Here is a 27755-nt window from a genome sequence, read left to right on the forward strand (position 1 = left end):
AATATCGATAAAATTATCAATGAATTTTTCCGATATATGGAAAGATAAACCATATTTTATTCTTCACGTAACAAAGTGTTCAATTGGTTCTGTGTACAAGATAATACAAGTATACTGTGTGGGGGATACTAAAATATTTTTCAGATTAATAATGTTAAAAGTGAAAGGAGAAAAATAATAAAACAAGGCATTTTATGTGAATATATTTACTTGATTTACATTTCTTGATAAGTATTAGATACGTAATGAAAAACAAGTATCACGAAACAAAACATTAATAAAATTTCCATGATAATTTTTCTCTTCCGGTTTATCTATGAAATTGTACAAACACTTAATCAGGAACGTTTTCTGTCAGACAAGTTAATTTAATGCGGAAATGTATAAAATAACGCGGCTAAGAAAATATTCAAGTACCATAACGCTGCCAACTCTTTTGTAAATTGCCTGAAATTTAACAGCCTTCATTGATAATTACTTGCGTCGTTAGGTTCGAGTTAAGGGTACTCACGGCCGAAATCGAATGATCAGTCTGGTTTTAGCTCTGTCAGGGGTTGGACGCTTTTTCCGTCGAAGTTCTCGGAGCCATTTACGTGTAATCGAAAACATTCAAAGCCTGTAGGCAATGAATAAGTGATTATTCTAAGGGTTGATATACGGAAGGTGTGACAAATTAGTTTGTTTATATTACACGAGGGATTGTTTGAAATTCATTGTTTACCTGAATAAAGTACATATCATTAATGGTGAAAGAGGTGTCACAAAATCTTTGGATAGAGTTATAAATAATTATTTAAAAAACAACAATAACAAGGTAACTCTACTAAATAACCATTTAATCAATGAGATAAAAAATGTTGCAATCCGAGTTTTATTAAAAAATATTTACAAAATCCAAACATAATTATGGCACTTTAAATGAATAAATATAAATATTTTTGTATTTACAAATAAATTATTATGAACATTGTTTTTAACCAATAAATTATGACAAAAGTAAAAACATTTAAATTAAATATAAACATTAATTAATCGGAATCAACGTCTTGTTTAGAAATTAAAATTTTTTGAATTTTTCGATTGAATAGTATATTTCTGAAATTTAAAAAAAATCAACAAAAAAATATAACATTTAATGATATTTTATATGAGTTCGCTTTTGTATCTTCATTGATATCGCATTTAGTACCTCCCGGGTTCGATTCCCTAACGGACAAACACAAAAGATGAGTGTTTTTATAAATTTCTTTGAGGAATATCCCCTGAAGTAAAATATAATATAATGAATTAGGTTTTATCATAAAACAACAAAAAGTCAATGTAATAAAAAAAGTTCAATCAGTACATATTTGTTATCCAATTCATATTAGTTTTTAGATAAGATTTTCTCCTGAGTATTAAAAGGTTAAATATAAATAATATTTTTTGAATAATTTTAGAAATTTAATTAGTATTGTTACAGTAATGATTAAACTGAGTATTTATCTAACATTTGATAAATTAATTTTAGCAGTTATTTAAATTTTTCATTTTATGCTTTCCAAGGTTTTCATATTTTTGCGGACGGTGTTTTTATATACAAGAGGAAACGTTTGTCAAGTATGTCAATGTACTGACACAGTGCGAAGTGATTATTTTTGGGTAAAATAAACATTATTTCAATTCAAGTTAATGTTTTAAGAGAAATGACATAATGAGTTCTCCGCACAGCAGTGGGGTCAACGAGTTTCGTCATAAAAGGATATGACAGCACGAGCTATTTGTGACGTAAGTATATTCATTGATAATAAAATAAACTTTAGTTTCCTACCCAAAGGATACGTAAATATCAGTAGTATGGATTTTTCAGTGGAAAAAAAAACTATAGTAAATTTGCTATTATTTTTTGTTAAATATGATTTTATATAATAAAACCCTTCATTAATGTATTTTAAACGAGTTATAATATACAACATTTTGAGTATGTCCAAATACTTTAACTGTTTACAAATCTGGATTATCTCAAATAAGGATTTATTTTTAACATTATAATTTTTTTGATATCTCATCATAAATGATGAAAAATATGGAGGTTTGGGCATTTACAGGGCTAATGACCGTCATAGGCTTGGTTAAGTGATCACTTTACACACGTGTAGTATTCACCAATTCTACTCTACTTAATTTACTACAAATTTACTCTAGTAGAATTACTGAATTTTACACGTGTGTAAAGTGATCACTTAACCAAATTTATGACAGTCGTAAGCCTTTTAAATGCCCAGACATCCATATTCTTCTTCATCTATGTTGATATGTCAAAAAATGAGTTATTAATAATTCAACGGACATGCTCTTAGCATTAAAAACTTTGCATTTATAATAACTGTTTTTGTTCTAGAAACGTAAAGCAACATTTTTTCCCGAAATTGGCAACACGAGGTGGACGTTTTAAAAAAAATCTTTGAAGTTTACTAAAAGTCTACTTCAAGGAACTAGTTTAATTAAAGTTTCAGGGAACTAATATTACAAAATAGTTATATTACTTTGAACGAATAATAAACTTATATACGTAAAATTTTAGTATTTATTGGACTAAAAAAGTTACATTTCTGATGATTAAGAAAAACCAACTTATGTTTTTCGATTCAGCTAATGAATACAGATTCATCCAACGAATTGATCGGTGATATGAAGGGAAACAATTTATTAAATTGGGTTGTGGTTCCGTGGATATAATCGCGGACTCTGGGTCAGATTTTCTGGGTTCGAGCCCACTTTGTCACAAATCGATGTCTCGATGCCTATAAGATTGGTATAGAATTTAAATATTTGTGAATATAATAAGAACAAAAATACTTCTCGTTAAAAACAAAGTGTATTTCAATTTTCAATATTCGTTTTAACGATTTTAATTCGGCCCTTAGCCGGTACACTTTCTCGTCCTGATAACTGGAGAAAGTTCTGAAAAAAATTGATTCGGCTAACGAATAATTCGTAATGCATGTTATCCCAAATCCGCTAGCCGAAATATTACTGTACAGACGAATTGAGCCTTTGTCGCTGCTGTGAACAGGTAAATAAGTCAATACCTAGAGAGAAATAAAATGTATCTACCTAAACAGTCCCGGGGAGAGGAATACTAATTAGAAGTTTGAGAAACTTTTGCTTTACGACTCACCTTAATGAAATTTCTGGACGAATTGTCGACGAGTTGTGCAGTGTGCAAAATATGTACATTAATTTGTAAAATAACTTTATGTATACAAATATATTGAACTTTTGTCTAAGTACCCATAGTAAAATTAGCGAGTCGGGTTATTGCCCCTTAGTTTGTGTCGCGGACTCAAACCCACTCTAATCACAACTTGATAACTATTTTTGATGAAAAGCATCTCAAACAAAACACGAAAAATATTTTTCAATAATAGGCATCTCCAACTATAACTCACAAAACTATTTTTATTCTGAATATTATTAATATTTAAAGCATTTACTTTGCGGTTAGTCATTTTTACTTTTTTTTTTTACAAAATTTTAAATAATATTAGTATATAACCACTCACCCAATTTTTTATGTCTACCGATTTCGAGACGTACCCGTCTCTTTGTCAGGACAATCACAACCACAGCAAGCAAACTATACCACCCTTCAACATCCAGTGCATGTTAAACCTCGGCTCGTAACGCATGTCTGTGCTGAAACCTTTAGTGCATGTTGGGATCGACCAAAAATCACATGTGTTAAACATTTTGTGTAGTTTTAAGTGTGTAAATGTAAATGGTGCTAAGGTGGTGAAGGGTGGTATTGCATGCTGTGATAGTGATTGTCCTGACGAAGAGACGGGTACGTCTCGAAACCGGTAGACATAAAAATCTCGGTGAGTGGTTATATAATAATATTATTAACATTTTTGTAAAATAAATAAATAATTAAAACTATTTTAAATAATAGACTTCTCTAACACTTACAGTACTTGATAACTATTTTAGTAATGGCACTCTAACAGAACATGATTATTATTTAAATAATAGGCATCTTTAACTCTAACACATCTTGATAAATATTTTTAATAAAGGCATCTCTAACTCTAACACATCTTGATAAATATTTTTAATAAAAGGCATCTCTAACTCTAACACATCTTGATAAATATTTTTAATAAAAGGCATCTCTAACTCTAACACATCTTGATAAATATTTTTAATAAAAGGCATCTCTAACTCTAACACATCTTGATAAATATTTTTAATAATAGGCATCTCTAACTCTAACACATCTTGATAAATATTTTTAATAAAAGGCATCTCTAACTCTAACACATCTTGATAAATATTTTTAATAAAAGGCATCTCTAACTCTAACACATCTTGATAAATATTTTTAATAAAAGGCATCTCTAACTCTAACACAACTTGATAACTATTTTTAATCATGGGGATCTTCGGCCCATGGTGACACGTACTAATACTTTGTACTTTTAAAAATGGGTATATTAGGCCCACGAAAGAAATTGAAGTACTTGTATATGTGATAAGATTTAAAAAAATCTTTTTGAATCGAGTGTAGCTCCGTGAAAAGCGCATCTAACTACATACACTCAAAAGAGACCCTGGTTGTAATGGGGGATGATTTTCATTCATGAGTATTTTAGTACATACTACTTGTGAAAAAGTGGGTATTTTAGTCGTTATTTACAAGATTTTTTTTATAGACACGATCAGCGTATTAAATTATAAATATAAAAGTAGATATAAAAAAGTCATTATAAATTTTCTTTTATTTATTGATTAAGTGTTTATTTTGAGAACTCCATATACTTTAAATATTTAAATCAAACACCGATTTGAGTCTAGTAAAATATTTAAAAAAGAAAAACATTTAAATAAAAACCCGTGTGACAATTGTTTTGTCTTGTTGGAGCATTCTCAAACTACTAAATTTATGGTAGTTTGAGAATTTCATAACAAGGCGAAACAAATGTCAATAAATTATTGTTTTTGTTTTTAAAAATACCATAAACCTTTAAGTAGACTCAAAAAAGTGTTTGATAAAAACTTTTAAGGTATGAATATAACAAACGTTTTTTATTTCTTCGTCAAAATGAAATTTACGAAATGAATATATGACAGAAAATTAATTTGAAGCTTATTTCCGGGTTCTTTTAAATTATTTCAGAAACGTATATCTCCTATTTAAGTACCCGAGTGTTATAATCATGAAATTTAGGGCCTTTCACGAGAATGTTCTCCCTTTTTACTGATGTCGATATTGTACTTATTTGAAGAAAACAGCTGTATATTAGAGACTATTAAATACTCACAAATTTATATCGTATACATAAATTTATATGACATTATTTTATAATATATGAACGTAAATATTTATTTATTATGTTTTTCTTTGTTGTATTAATCTTTAAATTTTCCACCAGCAAAATTAATATTTCTTTAAAACAGCTGTATACATAAAAAGTTTATTTTTATGGATACAGGTGTTTTGCCAAAAAAAAGACTTACTTTTAAAGCATATTAATGACTGTCTTTCTTTCTGAGCATTTATGATTGGCGACCAATTATACACAAACTTATATTATTTTATTAAATAATAGCTATACCCAGCCACGCGTTGCCATGGCTAAGTCCGGTTTAAAAAAAAATCAAATAGAAAAAACGCATTTCAAATACGTTAAATTTCACAGTTCAATGAAAGTTTTTCTTACATTTAACAGATGCCGCTACCTGTAATGTAAAAAATATGATAATATATTTTTATCTGCCACATATACAAAATACCAACCACAGGTGTAAGAGTATATAAAAACTTCGAATGCAATGTTGTGTTAAAATTTAAAAATAGTTAATGAATGACTAAAAAAGATGTAAGGTTTTGAACGTAAAAACAAACATTTTTATTTTTATTGAAATCACTTTTTTGTTTAAGCTTGGTTAAAAAAATAAAAATCAAGAGCTTCGTGCAGCATTGAATTAAAGTTTACTTTTAATCGTGATGTCATTGAAGCTTTTCTTCTGTGCCAAAAATGACCTTGAAAGGTTGCAAATCATGTTGAAGGGTAACCCTCGGTGTACTAAAAGGCAGAATACTAAATTTTAAAACCCGAGGTTCACCCATTAATATTATTTGCAGCCTTTTACGTTCTCTGCGTGGTGATGTATGGCACATACGTCATCTCTGGGTTAGAATAATAAATGGCTAATTAAAATAAATACGTTTGTCACAATGTTTTGTGGTAATAATTTTGATGAAATAACTCCAAGAAATATATTCATAATTAAGTTTTTCCGAAAAAAGTAACAATAAAAAGTTATTAAATTTCCAAATGGTAAAGAATTATCTGGAACATCATATACATTATGTGCACAAAGGTTGCTATATTTTATATAATCTGGAGACTCAGTCGGGTATTATTCCCATATTTTGATATCAACACCCAAACAAGTTCATTGTCTTCTCAAATTATAGAAGCCTTCTCCGTAGTTTAGAGGTCACGGGTTCGATTTCTAGGGAGCTCAAAATAAATGTACGTGATTTTTCACTTTATAATTAGAGTGATACCAGGGAATAATAATTCCGAATCCGGTAGTCGTTAAGCAGAGGTTTCAAGTGATATTACACCTAGTGAAAGATGAAAAACAAGGAGGTTGTTATATTAACATGTTATGTTATCTGGTAACCATATATTATTATCACTTTTGCATGTAACAAAAAATCATTTTTAATTTTGAAAAAAAAAGGATATCAATTTTGTATAAAAAATAGTTTGAAAAAGTTTGAGAACTGAAAAATTCACCGAGTTGACATTTTCCTGAAGTGAGTTGAAATTATCGTCAACCGCAAAATAAGAAAAATGAATATGTTTTCCTTTAAAAAATATTATTATTTAAATAACAGAAACCAAACAGGATTGAGAATTTATTTTTATTTCGAGCTAATAAATTCGAAAACAAAGGATTCGACCCCTGTCGTATTCAGCAAGAGATTTCAATTAATTTGCGCAATTTCATTTCAAATCTCCGGCACCTACATATCTGTGATATATCCCAGATTTATGGCATGCATATCCAAATTTATTGCGACATTCTCTGACTCCTGCGCTCCTGGTCGTATTAAACGACACGAGTCTGAATAACGGTCTAAATTATTTCCTTCATCTCATTGCTATTTGAACTCGACCACGGAATTCGAAGAGTCAAGTTCCGAAATGACTAGAAAGTATAGATATCAGTTTTCGACGACATTACAATCAATCCAAAATTAAAGAAGAAACGGATTACATTCATGTGTAGCTAGACATGCGAAAGAAACATAGACTAAACGTAGTCGTAGAAATCTTGGTGGATCCAAAACTAAAAAGATATACAAAAAATGTAAGAAATAAGAAGAGTAATAGAAAGAACAGAAAAAACTGAATACGAAAAAAAATTAAGAAAATCTATATCCACCAATCTACAGGATAAAATACTAGAAATAATAAATAACAAATAATCTTCTATTAAATTATTGGATAACTCCCTAACTCATTTTCAATTCATTATTATTATTTTCCGCTATGCTATCTCGGGTTGAAAATTAAGATTGAGTACCAACATTCGATCACGAAGTTGGTTATGTTGATAGATCAAATCATTCAATAAAATGTTCATTTCAGCCATCGTTTTCCATAAATTCAGAATATTTCCAAGGTGAATTAAAATAAGAAAATTCCCAATGCAAATTAAAACTAAAAAATCAAGTAAGTCTATCTCAATTTTTTGATCTTTGTCAGAGAAACGATTTCTTCATCTATCTCATTTATCTTCTTTTGTTTAATCCGCTTTGGTCAATGTTTTCTTTACTTACTTTACTTACCTGTACTCTCCGGTATTTAGATAAAAAGTACATAATACGTTATGTAAGTATCAAAATAATAATCAATGTTTAAGAAGTTTGATTGATGACAATCTAATCAATCTTATCCGTATTACTGTACATTCTGAGTCGAGTTCTGGAGTCAAGGCTAAACCCCACTAGATTCCTGTTTTCAAACACAAGGCAAAAAGTAATAAATTCTTATGTTTGAGCATAATTAAGAACAAATATTTAATAAATGAAAAAGTGATTTAATCTGATTAGAATGCTCAGGTTGGTTATTTCAAATAACCAACCTGAGCATTCTAATCAGATTAAAAAATTTATATGATAAAATTGATTGAAAGAGATGAATTAAAAAAAGTAGAAGTAAATATTTTGGTGACCATACTGGAGGTCACTTAGGTCCAATTCCTAGGGAAGGAAAATTAATAAAAATCATTTTTACTAAAATGTTTGGTTAATATTACACTCCACTGATACCAGAAGAACAGGATTGATTATCTTGTCCTCATATAATTTGAATTCAAGATTACACCGCGTTGATCGATGCAGTGCCCGATGCACCATTAGAGGTGGATAGTGGTAGGAATGAGGAATGAAAATAAAAATATAATAAAGAGATTCCTAATATCTGTATTTTTTTATGAATCACGTACGTAAAATATGATTTCATTTTATGTACGTAAATTGACATTTATAAAATCCTGTTTTAACATCAACACGCATTGGAAATTTCACATTTAAGAGTTATAAAATAATCATTAGTAATTTCAGATTTCATTTCATTTTCAAATTTGAAATCATACCTTTGTAACAAAAAAGCAATATTTCATGGAATAAATAATTTAAATTTCATGAAAGAATATTTAACCGACTGAAATTGGTTTATTCCGCGTATTCGTGGACGTAACATACATAATGTAAGCTTAAAAAATACACTCAAATTCAATCGTTTGAAGTCGATGTAATATATATTTCAATTTTGTAAAATATACGAAAGGGTTGTATTGATTTTTTCCGCGCACGCAAACTTATTTCCGTTAGTACGTGTATTTTATTTCTCTAGGTATGGAAATGAGATTTCAGCAAAATCTCGCAGTTGAATAAGGCACTGATACTGTGGCCGTAATCAGTTAAGTCAGTAATTAAATTAGGATTCCTTTGTCGCTATTGTATTTCAATTCTAATTGTCTTCAGACCTCTTAATTCGATTTATGGCTGTGTGGAAATGTAAGCGTTATTCATCGACATAACTATGTCATAAATATTATTCATAAATTCATTGACTGGCATTAACTTTTTGGAAAAACATAACGATTTAAATATAAAAATAAGATACTTGTAAGTATAATTTTTTTGAGTTTATTAATGTTAATGCATTTCCAATACTAAACTCAAAAGTGGTCTTATACAAGTGTTTTATTTTTATGTTTATATTAAATATAGTTCACAGTTTAAAAAGATTTTTATCACGATTTACACACAGCGAAGGTCTAAGAATTAAGAATAAATACGGGAGTCGAACGCTGCAATATATCGTTCCGAACATTATTAATTTGTTGTCAAAATAAAATATGGAACCAAGGCAAAATAAAGGAATGGCTGAATGATCAAGAAAATGTTAATATTCTTAATTTTTCTCTCTTTTTGTGTGTATATTAGGTTAAAATGGTTAAAAACAGTGACACAGGGTGGTTTGGTGGGTCTCTGAATTTTTTTATGTTTGAAATTGTGATTTAAATAAATGTATACAATTTGTGTTAATAAAAAAAATATATGAAAAAGAATAAAAAATCCAAGAATTTGGATTAAATTTAACATCACGTAAATCTGATGCTGTGTGTGCCCAATGCACTATCTGTATTAAGATGAATTAAAAGGAGGAAAATAAGTTAAATATCTAAAGAAATTTTGAAGGAAAATAACAATTTTACTTGATATTTCCTTTGATACAATATGATAGAGTTCTGATCCACATTTACTGTAATTCTAAGCACAGCAGCTTATACTTTTCCAAAATACGTTACAATTATTATCTATGTTCCTTTTACAAAAAGTCTGGTCCCTTAACTCCCCTTCCCCCCATTATTTATTACCCTACTACATCTTTATACACATAAATATTTTTTTGTTGCTCATTACTCTTAGTGATCACCGGTTGATGAAAACAACTGTAGTTTTTAAAACTAATCGTGTGCAATGAAATAAAACTGAAAAAGTGTTATTATACAAGTATTTAATGTAAAAAAATATATTAAAAGGAATTATGCCGCAATACAGAACACCTCGTTCGTGTGAAATCAAATAGAGTAAATTTTTATATGGGCTTATATTTTTGTTTTCCTTATTGAAAATGTTCTTTACCGTTCAATATCGTACGAAGAGGATCGTAAAATAGTTAAAAGGTCTGTTAAATTGACAAAATTGTCTTGTTATTAAAGAAGTGTTTAATTTTTCAAATAATTAAAAATATTAATTTTTTACTTATAGTCCATTATTTGATTCAACATCGGCTAAGCAAGATTCGTCAATACCCAATTCAAACCCCGCCCACTCCTTTCAACCTACGTGTATATAAGCTGGTTCAATAATAATTATTAACCCTAGTGCATGTTTGACCTCGGCTCTTAACGCATGTTTGTCCTGCAACCATTAGTGCATGTTGGTCTTCGGGTCGACCAAAAATCTCATGTGTTAAACATTTTGTGTAGTTTTAAGTGAGTAAATAGTGCTATGGTATTGAAGGGTAGTATTGTTTGCATGTTGTGGTAGTGATTGTCCTGACGAAGAGACGGGTACGTCTCAAAATCGGTAGACATAAAAATCTCGGTGAGTGGTTATATACATATATTGTTAACATTTTTGTAAAAAAAATGAAAAAGTAATTAAAAAGAATTATATCCAGAATATCCCGTTTGTGTGAAATAAAACACAGAAAAAGCATTTATTTTTATTTTCCTTATTAAAATTACTCCTTGCCGTTCAATATCGCAAGTAGAAGATGATAAAAAAGTTAAAAGGACTGTTAAATTGACAAAAGTGTTTTGTTATTAATGAAGTGTTTAATTTTTATTAAATAATGCAACTATGGCGCAATACAGAATATCCCGTTTGTGTGAAATCAAATAGAGAAAAAGCTTTTATTTTTATATTATTCTCAGTATTATTTATATTTAAAGCATTTACTTTGTGGTTAGTCATTTTTACTTATTTTTTTTTTTTACAAAAATGTTAATAATATTAGTATATAACCACTCAACGAGATTTTTATGTCTACCGGTTTCGAGACGTACCCGTCTCTTCGTCAGGACAATCACTAACACAGCATGCAAACAATACCACCCTTCACCACCATAGCACCATTCTCAAAACCGGTAGACATAAAAATCTCGGTGAGTAGAGACAAAAAAATAAGTACTTTTATTTTTATTTTCCTTATTGAAATTACTCCTTGCCGTTCAATATCGTAAGAAAAGATGGTAACATAGTAAAAAGGGCTGTTAAATTGAGAAAATTGTTTTGTTGCAGCAGCATCGGGGGCATGCGTCCCTGGGCGGCGCTGGCGCTATGGGCGGTCTTGTGGGCGGGCGGTGCAGACGCACAGTGGCCATGTCCCTTCAACTCCCTGTGCTGGTGCCGCCCTGGTCAGATCTCCTGCGTGGCTGTACCACTTCACAAGCTGCCAGGTAAAGAGAAACCAAACACATCTTAAGTAATTATCATTTTAGATATTATTTAAGAGAGGAATCATGAGTGAGGCGTCCTGTCCAACATCTTGGCCATGCTCCAGCCCAAGAAGACCGAGAAGAAAGCGCAACAATACGGCGGCTCTACTTTCCTGCCTTCAGACTCAGCCGATTGACGACGTTTTTCATGAATATATTTTTTAAATGTTCTCTCATTATCATTTTCATATCGTTATCCATACCTATATAAGCGCCCTTGAGATAGTTTTTTTTACGAAAATGGCGCTGTATAAATCATCCAAAATCATTATTATTATTATTATAATTTATGTACTAAACATACTACATACATAAGTCAATATTCCCGATAAGTGATTTTCATTACTCATTTTGGGATGTCGGATTAATTAATATACATACTAATACGTAAGACCACAAAGTGACAAAAAAATCATACTACTTGTATTTGACGAATAATTAAGCTTATCAACACGATGTCTCGGCAGTGGATAAATTAAAAAAAAATCTAATAATATATGTTTTAACAATTTAAGATAGGTCGTTAGTATGTAGTTCTCATCAAAATATGATATACTTTTTTAGAATTAAGCAGTACTGGATTAGTTCACGTAGAAGTAGCAGGCGCTGGATTACGAGGAGTTGAGAGTGGAGCTTTGGATGCTTTGAGGCTTCAATCTTTAGCATTACCTGATAACCGTCTACACAGTTTACCCGATAAAGCTTTCAGGTTATTTATCTTATCATAATAATAAAAAGTTATTTTTATATAATGTTATAATTTTGACAGATAATCTAACGTCTCTTGCGTTTTTTCAGCTCTATGTCGCTAACATTATCATCTCTGGATCTTGGATACAACGAGATCCCTGATATTCCATTTAACATTCTGAAAATGTTAAAAATTTTAAATTGGCTTAACCTTCAAAAGTAAGAACTATCAACTATATAATTCATACTCAGATAAAAATATAAAAAAAATAATAATAAACGCTTATTTCAGCAATAACATCGCGAGTTTATCTGGCGATTGGGCCTACATGAAGGATTCGTTAACAAGTCTCATATTGACTGGGAATTATATTACTGAAATCACCGGAGGAACACTTACGCAGTTGAAGCATTTAAATAAATTAGACATAGATAACAATAGAATACAATTCATTGCTAGAAAGGCATTTCCAGTCAACCTGCAATCTTTGAACATGGCAAACAACCTTCTGACACATTTCCCTTTGGAACTTTTTACCTACCTTCACCACTTGCAGGTTTTGAATCTGAAAGGTAATTTGATTCAACGAATATCGCAGACAACTTTCAAGCACCACAAAAGCTTAGAAAGATTAGAACTAGGTGACAATGGACTCGAGACATGGCCTAGTAATATATTTAATGAAACGTTAGTCGTAAGGCACTTGAGTTTCGAACTGAACCATATTAAAGTGATACCAGCCAATGCATTCAAAGGAATGAATACTGTAAAGTTAGTAATTTCCTACAACAAAATAGAATATATAGACGATTTAGCGTTCCGCGGTCTGGAGCATACACTAGAATATTTAGATTTGGAAAATAATCAGTTGACAGATGTCCCTAGAGCTGTTATGGACCTTAAAAGACTCAAGCAATTCTACTTACCGTCCAATAAAATAATGAGTATCGATTACCTACCGCAGCATATTAAAATATTATCACTGAATGGAAATTTGTTGACATTTATTCCGAGAGAAGCGCTGAAAAACTGTAGCTTGACTCATCTCGACTTGGGATATAATCTGATAAGCTACATCGAGGAAGGAGACTTTGATATATGGGGAGAATCGGTTAAAACGCTTTATCTGAGAAGTAATAAGATAACGAAGCTAGATGCGGGGGTGTTCTCCGCTCTGCCTCAGATGAAGGAGCTCAGTTTAAGCTTCAATGACATTCATTACGTGCACCCAGATGTTTTCATCAATATGTCGCAGACTTTGCGAATATTGGAAATGTCGTTCTCGATGTACAGGGACGACTTCCCAGATGACGTGCTGAAGCACTTGACAAGTTTAGAATGGCTCACCATTGACAACAACAATATTCAATCTATATCGACAGACGTCGTGATGTACATGCAGAAACTCCAATATTTAAGCATGGAGTTCAATAGAATAACTAGCATTCCTGTTGATTTCTTCAATACGCATCATATGGATGTTATAAAAGAAATTAATTTATCTTATAATCTCCTGGACGTAATAGAATCGGAGACAATAAGTTCTCTGTCTGAACTACAAATCGTCGATTTTTCAGTCAACAGAATAAGGAATGTCTCGAGTGGTGCATTTAAATCTGTGCCAAAGTTGATGCACATAGCACTGTTTGATAATTTGTTAGGTGAAATTGGAGATCGAGCATTTTACAATCTTCCTAGTCTTCTGAAATTGGAATTGCAGAGAAACCATCTTAAAGATTTTTCTCTTCGCATGTTTTACAACGTGTCTGATATTGAAATGCCGTTTTTATTAAATATAAGTAGGAATGAATTAATTTTGTTGGATGATAATGGACCTGAGATATTCATCGAGACACTAGATACGGCACATAATCGCCTAGCTGACGTCCCGACACAATTTTTATATAAAGTATCGAAGAAATTAAAACGATGTATATTTTCTTTTAATGAAATTGGAAGCTTAGAAACGAATGCTTTCGAAAACTTAGAATTATTGGAAATATTAAATTTAGATAATAATTACATAAGTTACATAAGAAGAAGAGCATTTTTCGGTCTAAAAAAACTACAAATATTAGATTTATCTCACAATAGAATAGAACAATTATCTGTAGAACAATTTTCTAATTTAAATAATTTGAGGTTTCTTAATTTGAGACGAAACCACATACGATCCTTGCCAAGAGACGTGTTTAAGAACACGATGCTGGAACACATAGACTTAAGTATTAACGAATTCACAGTCTTGCCATCGATGGCATTCTCTCAAGTGGGATTTACGCTAAGGCATCTGGATATTAGCCATAATAGTTTAGAAAACTTGGACAGAACGCTGTTTCAAGAAACCCCATTTCTCTTGAGTCTCGACCTAAGTAGTAACAAATTGACTATTCTATCAGACAACCTGTTTAATAGTCTGGGAAGTCTTCAAGAGTTGGATCTCAGTTCTAATAGTGTGAGAGCAAATTTTAAAGAACTTTTACACTATCTCCCAATTACAAGATATCTGAGCCTTTCGAATGTCGGATTAAAAACTTTTCCATTAATCCCTCTTCGGAACCTGACATCGCTAAATCTGACTTTCAATTTTATCGACAGCGTTAAGGAAAATAACGTGAAAGATTTGAATACCTTAAGATATTTATATTTGAAAGGAAATTCTTTTACGACCGTACCAGCGCAGATATGGTCTCATACACCTTATTTAAAATGGCTCGATTTATCGAAAAATCCCATACAATCGTTGAACAAAAACAGTTTCTACGGATTACCCAACTTAGTACATTTGGATATCAAGAATTTGCATAAGCTGAGTCATTTTGACGTAGATACTTTGTCAACCATAAAGAGCTTGGCAACATTCAGAACAGAAACCTATCCCAACATAAAAGGGTTTAGATTAGGACCCCTTGTCGCAGAGGTGCCAGGAATAAAAAAAATATACCTCTACGTCAAAGAAGAAAGTATTGAAGATGAATTGAACGGGATATTCGTTCCGAAATTGAGACATTTACAAATATCCGGAGTAGACTTGAAAAAAATCACAGCGGATTGCTTCGAGGGATCTGAAAAACTTTTCGAGTTGAGTGTACAAATTTCTGATACCGCGATAAGGGAACTGCCTTCCGGATTCTTGAGAGATCTTGGAAAAGTGACGCAGCTGACATTAGATCTCTCCAGGAATGAATTGAACTCCCTTAGTCCGGCAACTATGTATCCAAACTCTACAACGTGGGAGAGGTTCGCCACGAAGTTAATAGCTGGTAAGTAATTAATGTTTTTTTCCACCGTAAACTTTTTCGCGTTAATAAAACAATAAGAGCATGCCTTTAATTATGTACCATTCGGGTAAAAATAATAACTTTGTCAAATGATTTCTTCTTGGAGCATATTGGTGGAAGTTTTGAATCGAATATTTGAATTCCATATGCAATTGGTTACTGTGCTTTAATAAACTCATGGAAGCATATTTTTAAATAATTGAAATTATCAGTCAACAATATGCGAGTATTGTATTTTGATGACTTAACCAGTTCTACAGTGTAAGATTTTTTTCTATGTAAAGAAAATTTCTGCACCTAATTGTTATTTATTGTTACTTTCATTATTTGAAATGTAAAATAAAATATCTTAGGAGTTTTTTCACAAAAAAACTAAGTAAATGTTGTCTGTGATCGGATTTGCATAGCTTTTTTATAAAAGAAACTGGGTAAATATTTTTCATCAATACCTGTTATAAACGGATATATTTCTCCCTTAGCACAATACTTGAGACATTTTTTTCCAATTCATTGATTTAGCAATCACTTTTTGTAATAACTATCCATTTTTAATTAAAAATGACTTAGTAAATACGAAAAATCAAATGTGACATATGTTTTGATAAAAAATTAATTCCCCTCTCCATCCTTCAACGTCCCAAGGATACAATTCTAAAATTTAGCTTCACATACGGTGATTGAAAATGATGCAGAATGCATCGATATACATATCACAATAGATTTGTGGAAGAAATAGTGGTATTTATAAAGTAAAATTAAAATTAAAAATGGATATATATCACCATAAACTAACTGCCGAATCAATAAATGAGAAAAAATTGTCTCAATCATAGACCTTGCGTTAAGGGAGAAATATATCCGTTTTTGACAGGTATTGTGTGTTGAATTGGTATTTACCAAGTACCTGAAATTTATATAAAAAAAAGATTATTTGTGGAGGTTCTCACCAAAACGTTACATTTCCATTGTAAATGATTTAAAGTAATCAGGAATCCTAGCTTGTAAAATTGTTACGTTTTAGTGCAATTTAATGATTTCGTAGTGTCGTAGTTGGGTAGACGCTAGGCTGCGAAGCTGGCGTCGCGGGTTCGATTCCCACCAATTGCAAAAAAAAATCGAAAAAGATTTATTTTCAGTTGATCTGGGTTTTGTGATGCAGACAAGCATCTAAATTAGACGCTTTGCGGGTTATTCCTCAAAAAAATGTTTAGCTATACATTTTTGTTCATCCCTGTTTCGAACCAATAATATACTTAAAAAGAGAAAACATGTTATGTTATACAACATGTAATATATTATGTACGAATTGGCTACGGCCATTAATAAAGATTTAAAGAAGTAGTGTTATTCACCAAGTAAAAGTTTAATAAAACAAGAGATAGTTTCTGTTAAATAAATTGGCATCTCATTCGTCCGAATCATCCCCCAGGCGGTCTCACGGTGTCGTCCAACCCTCTGCCGTGCGACTGCGGGGTCGCGTGGCTCGCGCGCTGGGTGCGGCGCTGGGCGCGCGAGGCGGGCCCGGCGCGGGGCCGCGCGCCGCCCGCCGCGCACTGCTCGCGCGGGCCGGCCGAGCGCGCGCTGCTGCGCCTCTACCCGGAGGACCTGCGCTGCCACGCCAGCGCGCTGGCCGCCGCGGCGCCCGTGCTCACCAAGAACACGCTCATCGGCCTGGCGTCGGCGCTCGTGGACTTCATGCTCGTCAGGTTCTTTGTTGTGTGAATAGACGAATTTTGTTATATCGTAGTCATACAAGAGAAAGTCATGCATTTTTTTACAAAAACGTAATCATTGACTATTTGATATCTTACTAGCTTAACCCTTACTGGTCCAATGTGGAATCTCATTCGACATCGTTTTTTTACATAATATTATTTATTGATTCGGCATTAACTTTGTGGAATGACATGATTATTTTATTAAAATGAAACACTTGAATATACCATTTTAATGAGTTTTATTTATATTTACGACTAGTTTCGAAAACGACAGATGTTTTCATCTTCTGGTACAAAATTGTACCAGAATATCTGTCGTTTTCGAAACTAGTCGTAAATATAAATAAAACTCATTCAAGTGGTATATTCAAGTGTTTAATTTTATTAAAAATATTCGTTTTTTTTCTCTTAGCTCCTATGTCGGATGTTATTCGACATTTTTTTCATCATTAGTATTATTTATTCAAATTCCAAGCTTACATTTTTGTCACTCGAATCTATTACAACAGTATGCGGAGCAGAGAACAAAAGATTTTTCCAATTGGAATGTAACTGTCTACCTTGATTTTTTATTTAATTTTGGGGGACCGGAAAGGGTTAAGATTGCCCTTAAAAATATCCCTAAGAATTTTAAACTTAGAAGTATAATATATTGACTTGTTAAAAATGACTAACTGCATTGATGTTTATATTCTTGCCAAGCTAAAGTGACTTACATGGCCTTCCTGAACATTTTACGTTTTATGATTTATATTTGACGCATTAACTCTGTGATTTTCCATTTATAATTAAAATGTTACTTTGTTTTAAAATTACCATAATTTTTTTATTATAAATTAATTATAATGTCTACAGGTTTAGAAGCTAACCGCTTCTTTATCAAGACTGATTAATAGTCTTTAATCAGTCTTGATAAAGAAGTGGTTAGCTTCGAAACTGGTAGACATTACAATTAAGTTATAATAAAATATTTTTTAGTGATTTGAAAACAAAGTAAAATTTTAATTATATTTTACGTTTTGTTGGTTTGTCACTTTCTCCTTTACGACTACGATACGTTGTATTTTACGTTGACTGTTACGTTGTATTTTATATATTGTTTCGGCATTCACTTTCTGGTGATATGATGAAATTGTAAAAGAAAACACTTGTTTTTTACCAACCCTTCCCCCCCTCCCCCTAACTTACCCTTCTCCTTATTTATAAAGTTAATTATTTATTTTGTTTTAGTTTACAATTAGACCTAAAGAAGGAAGCATAGCTTCCGAAACTAGTCGTCATAAAATAAACTCAAATGGTAAAAAAACAAGTGTGCTTCTATTACAAGTTTATTTATTTATTTTTAAATATTTTTACAAACCAAGTTCTGACTTTATGCTCGCCAGGTTCTTTATCGTGTAAATATACAAATTAAAACCAAGTACTGATTACTTTTTTAAGTATTATTTATCCAACTTTGTATGAAAGTCCACCGGTAGATTGATAACTGTGTGAATGTCAACTGGTGTAGGTATAAGCCAGTTTAGTTGTAAAAAACGTATTTCAGGATCATAAACTATGATATTTATGTGTTAACAACTATATTTGTTTTTGTTTTTTCCGTGTTTAGTTATGAAAGATTCATTGCATATATATATATATATATATATATATATATATATATATATATATATATATATATATATATATATATATATATATATATATATATATACATATACAGTTGATCTCTCTATAAGGTTGAGATAGGTTCTGCGTTATCGGAGGGAAAATTATAGGGGTTTAATATTGGAAATTGTATTTTTATATTTTAACCAGCGGAAATGACGGAAATGAGTCATTTTTAATTAAAATAAAACTTCAAACATTTACCCCCTATAACGTCACCTCCGATAACGAGTTTTTGTTAATGTTTTTATTTCCAAAATTACGTAAATGTTTTATATTAAGCATGTAAAATGTTATAAAGTATAAGTTTTTAGTACATCAGAAAATTTATTTTAATATGAAAAACTAATGCATGCATTTTTTGTTCATCATAATATATACTTTAAAGAAGGTTTTGAACCCATTTCTGTTATTTTAGGTGTCAAAAGATAAGATTTTTAATTGTTTTTATCTGAATATGGACAACTATTTATTAAAATCCTGAAATTTAGCTGTGTTATGGAAAAACATTTCATGATATCAAGGATTAATTTTTCATAATAATACTGAAATAATATCGTTTTCGGTGTTGAAATATGTACTCAAGTAGATAGAAAGAAAAACGTGACGATCGCCCTTATAATTTAAAAAGAAAAAAAACCATTTGTTAAGAGAATTGTCCTTCAATGGCGAAAAATTAAATAATTCAAAATGTTTACATAAATTTCAAATAATTCAAACGATTACCATTCCTTTATTTCAGTACAAAATTTTATCAAAGAATATGACCGCTATTCATAATGCAAATAGCTGTGTATTGTTTACCTATCATTATTTACTTCTTTCTCTTCGGAACAAAACCATTCAGTTTTTGAGGGCCAATTATCAAAAGACATTTTCGTCGGTTTCAAGTTTATCTTCGGAAATTCCAAAACAACTCCATTTAAAGTTCCCAAATCTTTGATTTCCGCATTGAAAACATTAAAATTGCTTTGTTTTCTAAAACTCGTTAAATTAATTGGAAATACTTGGTGTTATTTTATAAATAACCCGGCGTTTTATACCCAAGTCCTCAGACATTTTTACTAACTAAAGAAAGTTTGTTACATGTATTCATAAATGATAATCAGATCAATTTGACATCAGGGTTTTTTTACAAATATGTAAATATTCATATTCTACTTCTTTTAATGAAAAGTTAACATAATAATGGACTGACGTGATCAAAAAAACGTTTTCAACATTCTGATTTCAACATGCTTTTAAATATCTGTTCTCTTTTCTCGAAAATAACGAATGTTTAGATAAGATGAGGTAAGGTTAAGTAATATAATCAAGAAATAAATTATTAATAAAGAAATATTTTCTATAATATGTTATATATAATGTTAAAATGCTATAAGTTAAATTATTGTAAATTGTTTACAAGTTAAGTTAAAGTATAAGAAATTAGTTGTAAATATATAATGAAATGATATTTTATTCTCTACCTAAACTACTTTCGATTAATTTATTATTAGATTAAAACCAATATTTTTAGCTTTTCCACTTTTTTATTTGACCAGCGACCGGGTTTCGTCGTTACCGACATCATCAGACTGGTGAGAGGCTTTACAAATTTGTATGTTATATATAAAAGAAGGCAGGAGTTGATAACCATGATTTGATATAATTTTATGAGAAATTAATTTAATTTTAGTGAATTTAAGTATTGTATGATATTTTAAATATTTTTTTATAAAGGTTTTTTGTATTGAAAGCACGATTTTATATAAAGTTAAAATAGATTTGTATTTTTTGTAAATGAATTTAAATTATGTAACGATTTTACAAAAAATACAAATCTATTTTAACTTTATATAAAATCGTGCTTTCAATACAAAAAACCTTTATAAAAAAATATTTAAAATATCATACAATACTTAAATTCACTAAAATTAAATTAATTTCTCATAAAATTATATCAAATCATGGTTATCAACTCCTGCCTTCTTTTATATATAACATACAAATTTGTAAAGCCTCTCACCAGTCTGATGATGTCGGTAACGACGAAACCCGGTCGCTGGTCAAATAAAAAAGTGGAAAAGCTAAAAATATTGGTTTTAATCTAATAATAAATTAAAAATGCAATTCCATCACGAAGTGTCAGTGGATAATATAAATCTACTTTCGATTAGTTGTCCTCCAAATGCATATCATTTGATTTAATACAGCCAAAGTTAATGTAAGTTTTAATACATTTCCATTGTCAACTAACTATGTAAGTAGAAAATAAATATTTCTTTAAATTTCCGGCATATCTTTTATTTCTATAAAATATTCTGACTATTTTTTTATCCTTAACATTTATTGAATTATATTTTTCATATTTATTTTATTTTACGTCTTTTATTTCAATATATCGTAATATTCTTTTTGGGTTAATCCTTTATTACAGAACATTATTACGAAAAAACGGTGAGAGTGTTGGTGTTAGTATATTTGACTTGATTTCAATTTCTGATAACTTTAACTCTTCTAAACCGGCTGCCATTACCTAGGTTTTAATAGGAAGTTATTGATATGAATATTTAAAAAAAAAGTTTTTTCTAGAATTAGAGTAATATTAATTTGACCGACATGTTCATTGTGAATATCTTTAGTCTTTAAAATACATAACGACATAAACGCTTAACGGAGACTTAATCCATAAATTTGGAGAATGAAAATACTTTAACTTCTCATTCACTCCAAATAGAAGAGTCCATTGAATCCAGTAAACACCACATTTATTAGAATCCAATACTTTTCCAATACCTAATCCTGTTGGAGCATTTGTTTATAATCTGGCGTTAAATCATAAATTTAAGACATTATCTTTTTATAAACTAGGCAGTCCTATCCACTTTGACATCCAAAAAGTCCAACAATAGAAGCATAGAGTAATTTTTCCCCAAAACTGCCAGAATGAGAAGAAAGAGCCTAATTAGGAGGTTTTGTTTTGTTGAAGTTAATAGATAATTATTAAAAAAGCTAAATTAGAGCTCTTTATTATATGCGGTTGGCATTAACAGAAAAAAGTAGTCCAACTCTTTTTGTTATCGGAACATTCTTCTGGTTTGTTATTGGAACATTACATTAAATATTACATACATTTTTATAAATGCATGATTTTAATTGAAATAGATTTATTTTTGAGATGTTTAGCGTAGATTACTAAATAATAATTTTAAATAAAGAGGTAAAATTCAGGCAGTTTGTAAAGTGCGTATATAAAAAACGCGAATTTGTCATATTTCTTCCATTTTTTAAATATAGACGCTTGATTTTTCAAGCGACTCAATTTTCAAGCGAAAACAATTCAATTGCAAGTTTTATTCCGCTTTTTACTGAACTATAAAATAAAGTTGGTGTAAGTGTATAAAATATGCATTATCAGGATCTTACAACCATTTCGTAAAATCTCTATCCTAAGGGCAAAAAAAACATCTTGCTGAAAAAATCATTCCTACGCTGGGTTTTCAGAAACCAAATTCTATTCGGTATAAGCGTTTTTTTGGTAAAGGGTTGCGGGAACCGGGTATTGCCTTCTGTTCAAATATACATAGATACATAATGGAACTTTGGAATGTCGGATCGGAAGAGGAAATCAAATGAAAGGGGTAAATGGAAGTGCGGAAATAGTAGGAGAAAGAAGCGAAAGGAAAGGTAAAGAATTTCCACTAATGATAACTGAAGGTATGACGTAGTGCATGAACGCGGAAAAAAGGTTGGGATATTGAAAAACTCAAAGTTGCAACAGCAAGCAATAAAAATATATGATTTACCAAAATAATTTTGTAAAAATCAGATGTCACCCTATGGTTTCATTTATGAGGAGAGTTATAGTCTAATTAAAAAGTTTTACTTGGTAAACCTTGATGAAGCCAGGAAGAAAAAGAAGAAACATTTATATACTTGTAAATATAAATATATATAAATATGTATTTATAAATATATATATATATATATATATATATATATATATATATATATATATATATATATATATATATATATATATATATATATATAAATAAATATATATGTATATATATATATATATATATATATATATATATATATATATATATATATATATATATATATACATATATAAATGTATAAATATATTTATATATATATATATTTATGTATATATATATATATATATATATATATATATATATATATATATATAATATATATATATATATATATATATATATATATATATATATATATATATATATATATATATATATATATATATATAACGGCGTGCTGGTACCGACACTAATGTATGGAAGCGAAATATGGAACTGCCAAAGGAAGGATGAAAGCAGAGTGAACGCTGTTTAAATGCGCTCCATCAGTCGAATATGTGGAAAATCATTGTATGACAGAATTAAAAATAAAGATATAAGAAAGGAATGTAAGGCTGAACGATAAATAATTGAAAAGATTAGGAAGTGTTATTTGCGGTGGTATGGACATGTGAGGGAATGGATAGCGAGAGAATGACTAAGAAAATATATGTGGCGAATGTGAGAGAGAAAACAGAACGAGGACGACCGAAAAAGACACGATCAGATCAATCAGAACCTAAAATCTGGCGGTGTCAAAAGTCTGCGTAATCGGAGGGCATGCATGACTAGATGTATGGATGTGAAGGAGGCGAGGAGTGTATGTCAGGACAGAAGAGTGTGGCGTTCCATCCTTTCTGCCAACCCCTGCGGGGAAACGGCATGATGGTAGTAGTAGTAGTAGTAGTATATTTTACTCGTATTCTATACGAAAGGGATTTTTTTTATATATCTAAAAAACCTTTTTGAAACTTGAAAGTTAAACAAAATTTAGAATTATCGGAGAATCAATTTATGGAGGTCCTTTAACAATAGTTTCCGGGTTTGACAATGGCTCGATCGTTTATTTCCCAACACTTTCCAAGAAGACAGAACCGAGTATTTCTTCCTGGGAAATTCTTTTAACGGTTTTGGCTCAGTGGAAAAAAAGGACATAAGTAATTCATTGCGTTCTGATCCCATCCTTCAGTATTCCCGAAGGAAAGGCCCGTAAAAGGACTCTAAATGAGGTTTTAAAATATGTGAGTTATATCGTAGTCGTACAGGAGAAAGTGACCAACTAACAAAACGTAAAAGTTTGCTTGGTAAGAAAATAAGCATCAATGCAACTTCAAGTTTAAAATCGCTTTGGGATTTTTTCAGGGCAATATTAAGCTAGTAAGATATCAAATAGTCAATGATCACCATTTTGTGAACAATGCACTTGGCCACTTTCTCCTGTATGACTACGATATGTGTCAATTGTGCTTATTTAACTCTTAGATTACAACTCTAACACGTAGCGTTCATTACCGTGCCTTCCTTTCTTCTAACCCTTGTCCGCGCCCAATGGTGCTAAGGGCACTGCATCGTATTGATGCAATGTTATCTAGATCGTTACTTACATGAAGGCAAGGTGATCAATCCTGAAGTTTAGGGACCAGTCCATTAAATATGCAAATATTAGAGTGTAAAATCATTTATAATTATTTTCACCCCTCCCCCCTCTGGAAATCGATCACGGGACCTTCAGTACGGTAGCTAAACACACCAACTATTACAACACGAAGTTGGACGAAATCATAAAAATACTTTTTATGATTTCAAAATTTTTTTAAAAAAAGATTTAAAAAAAATATATGCTCAGATATATACTTCAAATGTATTGATTTTTTTTAAAATTCAAAATTTGAACGATGTTTGCAAAGCTACGAAGTTGACCCCTGAAATGGCAGTCATAATATCGGAATAAGATTATTTTACGAAGTATAAGATAAGATACTTAAAAATATTTATTTTGTATTTAAAACACATAAATAAAACACGCTTTACGCGAAAGATACGTAACTAACTAACAATTTAACCATCACGTTGTTTCCCGCAGGGGTAGGTAGAGAGAATGGAACGCCACACCACTCTGTTTTTGCAAACATTCTTCCCCTCTCCCACATTCATGCATTTCTTTATACACATCCGCGCATTATTTCGACGACCCGACCGCTTTCAAGTATTTGACATACCTGATCATCCCAAGTTTTCCTCAATCATCCTCAGTTCCTTTTATTCAACTTTATTCTCCTCATTAATTTGTTTTACCGTTTTTTTCTTTCCTCACCCATTTGTTCCACATGCCCAAACCATCTCAACATACCTTTCTTTTTGACATCTCATCAAAGATGAAGAAGAATATGGAAGTCTGGGCATTTACGGGGCTGACGACCGTCATAGGCTGGTTTAAGTGATCACTTTATACACGTGTACCATTCACCAATTCTACCCATTATTGACAACCACACTACTTAAATTCTTGGAAGTTCTATATATATGAACCAATTTAGAAACCTTGTTCTTGAATCACTAGAACTTCACTAGAGACATCTATTGGTGAGATATAAAGAAGCTTTTTATTAAGCAGAAACTCTTATATTGTAAAAAAAAAATAAAATGAAAATAACTCCTGCAATTGGAGATAATCCAGATTTTGTGAACAAGTATTTGGACACACTCAAAATGTTGTAAATACCATTAATAATTTTATCGATAATGCTAGTCTCAGCACTGCATTCATTCATTATTTTATAATTTGTTTCCTTTCAGAATAATGCGTTCCGATAATCAATCACCGAACGAGTTCATTTTTAAAAGTAAACAATACAATATATTAATACTCGTATCATAGGTGTACTGGCAAAAATCCTTAACTCGATAATATGCAATTTTGACTTAATGATGCAGTATCATAAAGTTTTCAACATCCTATAAACTGGCAAATACACTAAGTAGTTTGAAATGTCATATTTATGTGGTTTTTAAAAGAAATTCAAGGGATTACTCCATCAGGGATTTGAAAGATAACGTTTTTTGCCAGTATACCCACGATATGTACTCAAGTGATAACAAACACACCGTTAGACTACATACCAAAGGTGAAAAATATCGAACGAAGAAAATCTTTCGCTACTTCCGAGAACAGTAACACCGTGTACAATTTCAAGAAATCCAATACCAAAAAAGCGTTAAACAGGGTCTTACTGTAATGTATGTTTCTTTTCTCTTGCAAATTAAAATTGTACTAAATAATAATATTTGAAATGATCTAGCTGTCGCATAACGCAATATTAAACTTGAGAGATTTTTGTAGGTGACATATCGCTCACTCCTTTCAAGAACGTCATAAATCAAAAATCAACAATTTTCAGTTGTGCATGTTTTCGGCATGCCCAGAAAATCAGGCATATTTTTAACTTAATATTTACCCGCTACAGGGCAGAAAATATGGTTTGTACATTTTGAAGAAAAGGTATTTTTTTTTAGAAATAACCTTTAGGTTTTAAATAAAAAAAATCTGTTGCATAGTAAAAATGTCAATAAGTGGCTTGATATTTATTTTTAATATATTGTGTTATATTTTTAAACTTAAAAAACGTTCTCCTGAAAAATCAAGTATTTTTAAATGACGTTCTAGAAAGGAGTGAGCGATATTATGTAACTGCTTTTTTTTTTACTAATGCTTTTAATTTTAAGGATTAACTTCATTTATTTTTATATCATGATTAAGTTTATGATCAAGTTTCTTATTATTTTAAAATAAAGCTGGGGCGGTCTTGATTTCCCAAGCCTTTCAAGACGAAGACAAAAGATTCTTTTCAAATAAAACATAATGGGTAGATAAGTTGAAATGAGTAATTGTAAGAGTCTCAGATTCTCATGGAAGATTTAATTTTAGAGTTTCATCCTTACAAACATTGAATTTAATGTACCTACAATACTTCAAATGTGTTTAAATGATACATTTTTAAGGCTGTTATTTAAATTAGTGAATAATAGTTAAAAGAAAAGCTCAGCTCAGTTGGCTGACAATGAAGTCTTGGTTCAAACCCTAATGTATGGAAGTGAAGCATGGAGTAAGCAAAAGAAGGATGAAAATAGACTGAACATAGTCAAAAAGCGTTATCTCAGACGAATGTGCGGCAAAACGTTATATGATAGATTTTCGAATGGTGATAAAAGGAAAGAATGCAAGGCTTAGATAAATATTGGCGATTAAATTAAGAAAGGTGTGTTGAGATAGTTTGGGTATGTGTCAATGGCAATAGTTAAACAAATTTATGACGCGTGTGTAATTGGTAATAGAAGCAGAGGAAGGTCGAGAAAAACTTGGCATGGTCAAGTATTTGTAATACTTGTCGGAATAATCGGCGGGTATGTGTGAAGCGATGCATGAAAGTGGAAGAGGCGAAAATCGGTTGCAAAAAGTGTGGCGTTCGATTCTCTCTACCTATGGGAAAACGCCTGATGGTAAGTTAGTTTTTTTTCTGAATGGAATTAGGTTAATGGTACGTTAGTTATGAAACTTTTTTTAAATATTTTGAAATGAATAGACAATAATACGTTTTTTTGAAATTTTTCCCTAAAAATGTTTTCCTCTAGAAATTCCTCCCTACATTAAACTAACTCGTAAAAATATTTTGTTTCTAAATTATTTTGACCACGCCGGAAATTGAGTACCGGATCTTACGTAAATAATCGACGCCAGGAAATATATGGAAACATATAGATGCATGTGATCTGGTACCAATTTATTATTTTTTGGAGCTGAAATATCGTTTATAGGGATCGTTAAACAAAATTCTGGCAAACATATTTATTATTTTGCTACAAAACCAACAATTATATTTTCCTTAAGGGATTGTCCAAGTAACACAAGCTGAATTATACATGTTCCAGTGGTCGTCGAACGTAAGAGTCAACAGTG

The 27755-nt window shown here is 30.7% G+C and overlaps 1 protein-coding gene across 2 annotated transcripts; it reads left to right on the forward strand.

The window, feature by feature from the left end:
- Positions 1-553: 553 nt before the first annotated feature.
- Positions 554-18879, forward strand: LOC148303719 (uncharacterized). 2 transcript variants are annotated; one of them, XM_088269487.1, is made up of 7 exons: positions 554-663; positions 1546-1767; positions 11381-11538; positions 12142-12286; positions 12376-12486; positions 12560-15531; positions 16979-18879. In XM_088269487.1, exons 3-7 carry the CDS (start codon positions 11394-11396, stop codon positions 17269-17271), a joined length of 3666 nt encoding a protein of 1221 aa, XP_088125613.1. In that variant the 5' UTR covers positions 554-663; positions 1546-1767; positions 11381-11393; the 3' UTR covers positions 17272-18879. The 2 variants fall into 2 exon arrangements, with proteins under 2 accessions (XP_088125613.1, XP_088125614.1); XM_088269488.1 differs by lacking the exon at positions 16979-18879 and having other exon boundaries at positions 12560-15716.
- The last annotated feature ends 8876 nt before the right edge of the window (positions 18880-27755 follow it).

This window comes from Brachycentrus maculatus, unplaced genomic scaffold (assembly GCF_059751285.1).
Source record: "Brachycentrus maculatus isolate JH-2025_06_01 unplaced genomic scaffold, ASM5975128v1 h1tg000353l, whole genome shotgun sequence".
Classification (NCBI taxonomy): Eukaryota; Metazoa; Arthropoda; class Insecta; order Trichoptera; family Brachycentridae; genus Brachycentrus; species Brachycentrus maculatus.